General features: G+C 39.4%; 1 protein-coding gene across 2 annotated transcripts; it reads left to right on the forward strand.

Annotated features, from left to right (window-relative positions):
- Window positions 1–6,764: 6,764 nt before the first annotated feature.
- LOC148021490 (uncharacterized) lies at window positions 6,765–9,103 on the forward strand. Of its 2 annotated transcripts, none has more exons than XM_087696899.1 (2): window positions 6,765–6,944; window positions 7,748–9,102. In XM_087696899.1, the coding sequence occupies exon 2, from the start codon at window positions 7,771–7,773 to the stop codon at window positions 8,833–8,835; it is 1,065 nt and encodes a 354-aa protein (XP_087553025.1). In that variant the 5' UTR covers window positions 6,765–6,944; window positions 7,748–7,770; the 3' UTR covers window positions 8,836–9,102. The 2 variants fall into 2 exon arrangements, with proteins under 2 accessions (XP_087553025.1, XP_087553024.1); XM_087696898.1 differs by lacking the exon at window positions 6,765–6,944 and adding an exon at window positions 6,951–7,255 and having other exon boundaries at window positions 7,748–9,103.
- The last annotated feature ends 1,779 nt before the right edge of the window (window positions 9,104–10,882 follow it).

The raw sequence follows: 10,882 nt of genomic DNA on the forward strand, positions 1-10,882 counted from the left end.
ACAATTATAATTGACAATATGAATATTTGTTATAGAATACATGAAGTTATAATACATTACTCATAAAACTAGATTGAGAAACACTAGAATCAATTGTATAAATATAGTCCAATATGATAAAATATACAAAAATAAAAGCAAATCCTTTAGAAAATGTTAACTTATTTTACAAGGCTCAAACCTTACCTAAGATAATCAGGTCTTAGACTTGAGACATAACTGTCAAGCTCAATGCAAATACAACTTATTCTAAATCATTAACTATGTACTAGTTGCTAATTCATACAACATGGTTATTACTAATTATTAGGCTTGCAGCATAGATGGAGTGCAAGTGTCAATATTAGTACTACTGGCGTTCAATAGATCACTTGATCCTTACTCCATCTTGTGCTAAGTATATGTAGGTATCATTTTGTGCTAGCTCTTTAAGATATACTTGTGTGTGTGTGTGTGTGTGTGTGTGTGTGTGTGTGTGTGTGTGTGTGTGTGTGTGTGTGTGTGTGTGTGTGTGTGTGTGTGTGTGTGTGTGTGTGTGTGTGTGTGTGTGTGTGTGTGTGTGTGTGTGTGTGTGTGTGTGTGTGTGTGTGTGTGTGTGTGTGTGTGTGTGTGTGTGTGTGTGTGTGTGTGTGTGTGTGTGTGTGTGTGTGTGTGTGTGTGTGTGTGTGTGTGTGTGTGTGTGTGTGTGTGTGTGTGTGTGAAGTTCACAGATAATTTTATACTAGTGTGTGTGTGTGTGTGAGTGAAGTTCATAGATAATTTTATACTAAATATCTTAGATATATAATAAAAATCATCAAAAATTTTAGTACTAAGCTAACACAACAAAGTAAAAAAACAAAATATTAAGGCAAAAAATTTATCATGTAAAGTATGTAGGAATGCTCAAGAACTTTAACTAAAACAAAAGTAAAGTTTATTTAAATGACAAATTCAAACTCATATTTGAAGCCATTGTCTTAAATAATCATGAGTAGATCCAACATGTTTCGTGCACCACAGCCATTCCAAACAATTAGTGATTGATACCCACTAAACTTGCATTTGATAACACCTCATAGATAACCTACATTGATGGACTCAATGAGCTAAGAATCATAGCTCTAGATCAAACAAGGAAAGAGTGGGTAAGTCACTACTAGAAATTGTCGAATGTAGTGGTGGTGGCGAATTAATTGCTTTTAAGCATCCAAAATAGTGTCGCTACAATCAATTGCTTAAGCAACGATCTAAGCCACAAAGTCATGTAAGGGATGGTGAACCTCATATAAGCGATGCAAGGAGATGAAACATCACTAAGTGATGAATGTAGACTAACCTAACTTAAGTGATGCTAATATTTTTTTTCCATGGCTCTTCCTCCCTACCCCTTGTGCCCTTTTCGCCATGAAATTGCTACTCATAGCTACTTGCTCTCCCCCCCTCACTTCCTCACACACATGGACACATTCTCTCTCTCTCTCTCTCTCTCTCTCTCTCTCTCTCTCTCTCTCTCTCTCTCTCTCTCTCTCTCTCTCTCTCTCTCTCTCTCTCTCTCTCTCTCTCTCTCTCTCTCTCTCTCTCTCTCTCTCTCTCTCACCTATTCGTAATGAAGTGTTACTTAGAAATCACATTAGGCATAAATATAGATAGATACTTACAAAAGGTTGTGCTGAAGGGAGCATCAACTATAAAGCTCGATAGCCCTGATATGTGGCCATCTCTATCTTTGCAAAAGTCGGTGGATAGCCATAGTCTTTCATCTAGTTACAAACAAAAAGCCGATTTCAGAACACTAGACATATATAAAGTAAAACATCTGAATACATGTAGTCTAGTACTCACAAAAGTGGCAATAAACCCCTTTTGTCCCATTCATCTTAGAAAGAATATGTAGCCTACTCGTAATGTGGTTTGTGTTGCCTCCTATCACGTTTCAAAAAATACATTAAACTACCAAATTTTTGTATGTAGAAACCCTTTAAACAAAAAAAAACAAGCCTTTTTCTTAGGAAATGCCATCCCTAAACACATCTCCTATTGAAAGCTACTCCATGACTCCTCATCACATGTGCTCTATTTTAAATTTTCAAATAGAAAATATATAATGATCAATATGCAAAATAGACAACAACTCAAGAAAAAATATTGACTCCGAAAGTTCAAATACATTTGTTAGGGTAGGCCTTTTTTGAAAATTTAGAAAAGGTACTTGATATGTTTTTGTGAAACACCTAGGTTTGAAACGAGCTTAGTTGACCTTATGAAATAGGTTACTTGGCAACTTCTCTCTCTCTCTCTCTCTCTCTCTCTCTCTCTCTCTCTCTCTCTCTCTCTCTCTCTCTCTCTCTCTCTCTCTCTCTCTCTCTCTCTCTCTCTCTCTCTCTCTCTCTCTCTCTCTCTCTCTCTCTCTCAAAAGTAAATTTTCTAATTAAAACACAATTCAAATTCATCCTTTGGCACACCCCCACCTCCATCCTATATAGGGACTTCTATGATACGATGTAGAGGAACATTAGCTTTGATACCAACCCGCTCAACTATACATAATGAACATGAGAAGTGTGTGCCATGTTGATGTAACTGTTGTCGAGGATTGTATCAACAGCCATGAGCGATATGCCAGAATCACAAGTAGTCATTTGGTTTATATCATCTTACACATTTTGCATAGCAGCAAGATCAGCCAGGGTAAGATTTCATGTCTTGAAATTTGATGTACATCTTGCACATCTACCATAGTAGCAAGATCAGTCTAGGGTAAGGTTCATGTCTTAAAAATTGTTGCACATCTTGCTCATCTAATTTAATATCAAGATCAGCCTAGGGTAAGGTTTCATGTCTTAAAATTTGTTGTGTTTGATCATTTTACCATTATGTTCAAGAGACTTGATCATAGAAGCTAATGTAGGTACATGTGTCCCACATGGAGGATGATATTGTCATCAATGCAAATCTCCCTCATACATGGCATATTCAGGTGCTTTTTTATTTACAATGCAAGATTTCTCAACATCCTTTGCCTACTTATCTCACTGAGGAGATGTTGAGAGATTCTTATTCGCCTTCTCATCTACAATCTTTGGTCCAGATCTATGATTGCAAATTATATGGAGGATGGGAGGGGCATCTTCCTAGAGATGGGGAGATTTTCAACTTTTAGGGTGCATGATAAACCATATCAAATGGTGGGTGCGGCCTATTTATTGCAGAAGATCTAGATGTCCCACGTAATCTGGAGAGGTCACATTGGTATCTTTTTTTTGATCCTACATATTGTTGGGATCCATAGCATCAACTTGCTAGGTACATTTAGAGAATAAGTACCTAACACCTTTGTGCTAACGTGGCCTCTCTATTTGAACAAGGTCTTAGACATCATGAGGATAGAAGACTTTTTCTATGGAAACATAGCAGGCTTAACTAAGAGTAGCTAAGAAAGAAGTTCAAGGATGAATTGTACTTCTGTTGAGTGTGCAAATGGTCATGAGTCTAGCTATATGTCTGAGATATCCCTACCTATATGGTAGTTTAGGCCATTGAGTTATATATCAACTATGGGTGGGGATGACCTCTGAGCGCTCTTTGAACTCATTGTGTTAGCTTGAAAAAGACTCTTGTAAATGATAGTGAGTATGCTTATTCATTAGTGTTAGTTGCACTTAGTGTGCAAGCATTTGATAAGTATTTCCTTTGAAACAATGCAAAAATTATGTAAAATATGTGTACCATTATAATGGCTAAACTTGTAAGGTGCACCTTACTCATTTTGTTGGCTTTTTTTGTTCATCTAAGAAAGACATGTTTGCAAATCATTTGGATAACCTGCATGCTTCTCTTATACTTGAAGTATTAGCATGACATAAATGGAGTTAGGAAAATATGAATGTCTAGCCACTATATGATTGAGTAACCATTGCACAAAGAAAACATGCTTTACTCATATCTCCTTGTAAAGCTCGTGCAATGCACACAATAGAATGCAACATGAAAGTTGTTGTTTAGGGTTTAACAAACAAAGTGTTACATGCGATATGATACACCTTGAATTATCCAGATAGACTCAAAGAAAGGCTATAAATGTATGCTAGTAAAGCATGTATTTGGTAGATGTATTACATGCATATCAATTTAAAACTAACAATGCAACTATTATTGGCACAAGTTTCAAATTATGATTTGGAGAATGACATGCACTTGCCAATAGAAAGTGTTTCTAGACTCTAATTAAGAGTGTACGAGGATTCCATGTAAGAATGACCCAAGCACATACGAAAGGCTCAAAAATCAATTACACAAAAGAATTAGGGATCAAATGTTCTTCTTCTTCTTTCTTCTTCTTCCACACAAAAGGACTTAGTCTACAAACATGATAAAAGACTAACATGAAAGTACTAGAACATATGTACATGTGGTCATTAAGTGTGAATCCACTAAGGATACATAAGGTGGCATAATGAATGTGCCAAGAGTGCACAACATGGGTATAGTCTAGTGGTAGAATCACTAGCATATCCTTCATGTTGATCACCTAACATGCTAGTGAGAAAAGTCCTACCACATCACTAAAACATGTAATGGATACTAGATCATGTGGGGCTTGACATCTCAACACTCCCCCTCAAGCTTAGCATGAGCTCATGTACCCCAGACATAGTCTTGAAGCAACACAGCTTCTTAGCTTCTAAAATCTTGGTTAAAATATATACAACTTGATCTTATGTACTAACATAAAGCAAGTCAATATCACTTGCTAGAACCTACTCTCAAATGAAATGGTAATAGACCTCTATGTATTTGGTCTATACAAGATACACTAGATTCTTGGATAGTTGAATGCTACTAATATTATCACAATAAATGATAACCTTCTTGTCCGCCTATATTCTCAAATATCCAAGAAAAGTAGCTTGCATAACCAAGATATGTCACATGCTGTAATTGCAACACCCTTGTACTCTGTCTCAGTACTAGATGGTGCACTTGTAGGTTGCTTCTTACTTCTCCAAGTAATACCACCACTCCCAAAGGAAAACATAAACCCATACTACGTAGACCTCCTATCTAAAATACTACTAGCCCAATCTGTATTTATGTACCCATGCAACTTCAATGGTGCACATGTAGCATAGAATAAGTCATAATCAAGACATAACACAATGTGTAGCATACTAAGGCATAGAATAAGGCATAGTCAAGACATAACACAATGTGTAGCATACTAAGGCATAGAATAAGGCATAGTCAAGACATAACACAATGTAGCATAGAATAAGGCATAGTCAAGACATAACACAATGTGTAGCATACTAAATGCAATGTGCACCACACTGCATCCAAACATGGCTTTTGTGGAAGGTGTATAAACCAACTCTCCATACTAAATGTTTGGTTTAGATCCAATCTAGTGATCATGAAATAAATAAGGCTACCCACAATCTCTTTATACATAGTGACATTCTCAATCACATCACCATCATGTGCATTAAGCTTAGCATTGATATCTAGAGGTATCAAGATTTTCTTATTGTTAGCACATTCCCAAATCATATTGTCTTTGTGAGACAACCATATACCCTCAAGAGTCTTGGTTATCTTGGGACACATCTTTGAAGCATTTCTTCGTTCCCTCTTTTATACAGTGCACTACCTAACAAAGTGTAAGGGAATGACTCCAACAATAACTTCTTCTTCTCCTCATTGGATAGTCTAGGAGGGTATTGTTGGGTTTGTAGGAGATTTGTGATGTCTGCATACCATGGGGTGATAGTATCGAGAAGCAACAATGAGGCATTTAGAATATTTGGATCATCATACTTCTCTACATCACACTAATGATTTTGTGACATGTTATTAGCAACCCCATGGGAGTAACTGGGCTTTGTCACCACCTCAAAAGAAAGCTCATGGAAGAGAAGTAACCATTGCATAATGTGATCTTTTGCATCATTTGTGTTTATCATGAAGGAAAAGGTTTCACGATCAACATACAGCTTGAAATGGGTGGATAGAAGGTAGTGTTAAAACTTCTCCCATGCAAACACCATTATGAGTTACTCTAGTTTTGTCACTATGTAGCTCCTTTCTCTATCAAAGACTTTGTAGCTTGCATAACCAATTGGGTGATCTAGCTTGGAAGCTTTTGACATAGGACTTGGAAATCACCATTGTTTTATCAATGAATATTGGAACTTGGGTCATAGTGGCCACTATAGCCTCTACACGATTTATCCAATCAGCAAGAGTAACTTCAACATCATTAGATTAATCTCCTATCTCCACTAACTCTTTGTCATCACTTTTTGCATCATCTTCTTCAGAGTCCACTTCTCCTTTTGATAGGGCTTTGTAGTAGAAGAACAATCTTTCTATTTTTGACTCTTCTTGAGTCTTTGGCTCTAGGATAGCCATGTAATATGCAAGGGCTCTCTTACCCACTCCACCCTATTGTAGTTATCCCATCTCACCACTCTTCCCCAATGTTGTACATAAACTAGTTGGGCACAAGGGAAGCAAAAATGCCACCCTAACACCCTCGACACATATGAACTCCACCTATACACTTATGCACAAACCAGTTACCACAGTGGAAACAAAGTTAACTATGTGTAGCGAAAGCTGTCGCAAATTGCATAGTGTCACCACTCGCATTTCGTTATTGCAAATTGCGTAGTGTCACCACTCGCAACTTCTCTTACCTTGTAACACTGCTGCAAAGCGTGTGCAAGGAATGCTAGTTCTTGTTGTCACAAATTTAAACACTTGAAAATTGCCTCCCCATTCGAATGTAAGAGTCTTTGACTTGGACTCTTTGGACTGCGCACTACACTGCCTTCAGCTGATAACGAACGTAAAGAGGCATAATCTATGTAGTGACGAAATTTCATCGATGCCGACGATGGTCTGAGCGCCAGCACATTCAAAGAGAGAGAGAGAGAGAGAGAGGAAGAAGCTTACGTGATCAGGTATCTTAATAGTTCAATTTAGGGTTTTTAGCAGAGAGGATTCTCGGTGCTCAAAAATGTCTAAATCCAGTTGGGTTAATCAAATTTTCCTGTTTAATTTTCCAAACTGAAATTGGGTTGCAAGAACAAATTGACTCTGCTTGCATATTCAAGCCATGGAATTTACAGTAGAGAATTTACTGAGATTTGGGTAGTATTTCAAAGTTTGCCGTGGTCTGCTACTGAATTGGGCCTGACGCCTCTCTTCAACATGGGCTGTGATCGCATATTCAAGCTATGGATTCGCAGTACAGAATTGCTGAAGGTCGTGGGTATGTCAAGTTTGCCATCCTCTGTTACCTGGTTGTGCCCCAAATTGGCCTTTTAAGGCGTATTCAAGGCATGAATGTGCAGTATCCAAGTGCCCGAAAGTGTGTGGTAGTTCAAAATCTGCTATCCATTGTCCCTGAGATTTGCCTGACGCCTCTGTCTAAAATTGACCCTGAGCGCCTATTGCAGTGGTTGAATTGCTGAAATTTGTGGGTGTTTCCAAAATCGCCATCCTCGGTTACCGAATTCTGCCTGACGCTTCTGTTCAAAATTTGCTCTGATTGCATGCTCAAGCCATGGACTTGAGTAGAGCTTGCTGAAATTCGTAGTATTGCAGAAATTCCATCCTCTGTCAATTTTCGCTGATGCCTGTGTCAAAATTGACTCTGATCAGCTATTCGAAGCATGAGTTTCGGTAGAAAATTGCCGATTTGTAGTATTTCAAAAAGTATTGTGACCCTATTGTTACTAAATTTTGCTTATGTCTCTGTCAGAATTGTCAGATCAACAATTGGGAATGGCAGAAGAAGAACAGCAGCAGCAGCAGCAGCAGCAGCAGCAGGAGCAAGCGGAGGAGGATGAGGAGAAGGAGAAGTTGAAGGAGCACATGGTTCCAGAATCCTCTTTTGGTTCAGCAGAGCCTGCTGTGCCAGAGCCTGGCCCTCCAGAAGGTGTCTCCAAGCGCCAGCGCCGCCCAAATGTTCGCCTGAATGAAATTGGAGACCAGCCCCTGGCAAATGTGCTTGAATATTTCTTGAAGCGCAATGGAGGCAGAAGCACCATCCCTGGCAAGTCTCCAGGCAAGCTGCACCGGCAATTTTCTGGTAAGCAAAATAGCGAAGATCGCTTCATTGGAGCCAAGAACTCCAAGACACTCAAACTGAACCATTTCGAGAAGAAAAATGGCAGCTTGGCCATGAGCAGAAAAGGTAAGCTAGGGCACAGTAAGCATACTGATCTTGCACACCCAATGAAGCCAAGCAATGGAAGGAGTCGCTCCTACGATGGAAACAATTTGAGGTTAGCACCTCAGAAGGACATGGAAGATGATGCAGAACACATCATGCAAGATTCCAAGAACTCTGTGGAAGATCAGATGCGAACAGATGGCCTTGCAGACATGCGGCAGGACATCGAGACGAACCAGGTGGGGTCAAGTTTTGGCAAAGACTCAGGTGAGGGGTTCAGAGAGATGCAACTGCTGAAAAAGAGGAAGAAAAAGAATCCTAAGATGGGTTCCTCCTTGAAAGGAAAACATGTAAGGCAGATAGCAGATGAGAAAGAAGAACCCTCAAGCAGTGCTGTCCATGAACTGCAGTTCCAGTTACCTCTATGGGAGAGGGATATCTCCCCATTAGATAACATCGTCAGAGACTGGCTGCAGAGGCTTGGTTTACACAAGTATTCTTTCCTATTCCAGAGACATGAAGTTAGGGATGATGTTTTACCCTTGCTCACAATGGAGGATCTCAAAGAGATCGGGATAACGGCAGTGGGAGCTCGGCGGAAGATTTTCACTGAAATTTCAAAGTTGAGGCAAGGCTTAGTCTCCACTGATGATGGCTCTCATGATGAAAAATGAAGTGCTTGTAATGGTTAGGAAGGGAAAATGCTTTAAATATTTGCTGACTTCACTTACTATCAATATAGTGAGCATAGCTGGTCAATAACAGCACACTTCCCTCGCACCCTCTCACATCACAACGTTACTAAGACAATTAAGAAAATGTCATAGCTGTTGTTACTATGAAGTCTTATTTGTGTGAAAGAGCATTCTTCATGGATTTCTTTGTACATATGGTCATGGTTTACATATCTAGGCATGCGTACATGTTGCACTTCTTCCAGTTTATGATAGCAGATAATCAATAGTCAGTTTTGACAATGTATATGTCACCATGGCTGCAAACCTTGTTTTATAAAGGTCGCATACATGCTTACTCTGCTTTATATGATACCAGAGTTCTAGACGATCAACAGCCGCACGGGTGCTTTGCTAGCATCTTAGCTATTTGTTTTCTGTTTATTAGCAGCTCACTGTGTGAGGTGACCTGCTTTGCTGAAGTTTTCTGTTTTCCCTCCACTTATCTGCAAATTTGTAGTATTCCCCTCGTTATGCTGTTGCAGGTCAGTGAATGGCTTATAGTTTTTTAACTGACTTGAAACTTTTGATGCTCGGGGAAAAAAAGATGTTCTAATGGACAGCCAGAACATAACTATACCTTAATTAGGTGCTTGCTGTCTATTCTCAGATTCTGACTCGAAATTTTAGGAAAACATAGCAGTCCAGCCTAGTCATCATATTCATGGATTATTTTTGTTGTCGATAACAGTCATTCTGGCCTTGTCTTGGCCAGGCCTAATATCTCATCTCCCCTGATTAAATTGTGGTTCTGGGCTACAGAGAGGGATGACCTGGTAAAGGCTGTGGTACCTGGGCATGCATTTTCACTGCTGCATACAAAATCAATCCTCCTTTAGTTTTTTCTTCCCAAGGGAAAGAGTGGCTACCCAGTTTAGTCCAATTAAATAAAAGAAAGTACTAGGGTTCTGCAGTAGTGCTGTAGTAGTACACAGGGTTCTGCAGTACTGCTGTAGTAATCTCTTTGAAGTTGGTCCCAACATTGTCCGAGAGTGTAAGCAGGGAGCTACTAAGCATGGCCAAGATGTGAGCTACTAGTGTCTTGTCCCCATTGATTGTGATCTTGTAGAGCTTCTGCTGAAACTGGTCTGAATTTGCTCTGAGACTGTACGAGGGACCTCTAAAATTTGGCCAAGATGCTAGCTACTGGTGTTGATCCCATGGAAGCTAAGTACCAAGCCGTTACTGGGACTGGGTTGACCACTAGACCTGTTTGCCAAAGAAAGCCTGACTTGAACCTTGGGAGCATTTGGTGTAATTTGATGATGATGGTGCTGGTGGTGTTGATGTATGAGTGCATCAGCACAAGGAGATGAAACTTTTACACCCCTTATTTTTGAAAAGTGTAATTCAAAAGTAAGGTGTAGTCTGGTCCTACTAGTGCAGCGGGTGCTAAGCAAGAGCAAGTAGCTAATATGGCCCTGATAGAGGCTGAGAAAATGCAGAAGCATTGAAAAGATCTTGTTAGTGGTAATTGGCAATGGAGCACTAATATTCAATTTTCATCATTGGTTAACACCCATCCATTAATCAAGGGCACCCTATAGGTCCAGTGGTGTCACCGTGAGGTTGTAGTGACACTGTTGAAGCTTCATAGGCGGTAGGCTCTCATTGTATCTCACAAGCCATAGAGCTGAGGGATTTGTAGAGCCTAATCTCCGAGGAGAGTTTGGTAAAGCCAAGATAGGACTTGTACGATGTACATGTTTAAGGGGGTTTTTGTTAAACCCTGACTATAAATATCTATTATGTTTAATCGAGTTAATAGGGGGGATGCTTCATTTGTGTATCAAGTAGAATGCTCTTCTTTTATCCTGCTTCTCTTGTACTGCATTTTTTGTACCAGGTTTCTCTCTGTTTTGTAGAATGCTCTTCTTTTCTCCCTATTCCCTTGTACCATATATTTGTTACTAAGCTTCTTTCTGATTTGTGTATCAAGTAGAATGCTCTTCTTTCCCCTCATCACTTGTACACTTGCTTCTCCTTT

Source organism: Lygodium microphyllum, chromosome 17 (genome assembly GCF_053477565.2).
Source record: "Lygodium microphyllum isolate KBCC chromosome 17, Lygodium_microphyllum_v1.1.10, whole genome shotgun sequence".
Lineage (NCBI taxonomy): Eukaryota > Viridiplantae > Streptophyta > Polypodiopsida > Schizaeales > Lygodiaceae > Lygodium > Lygodium microphyllum.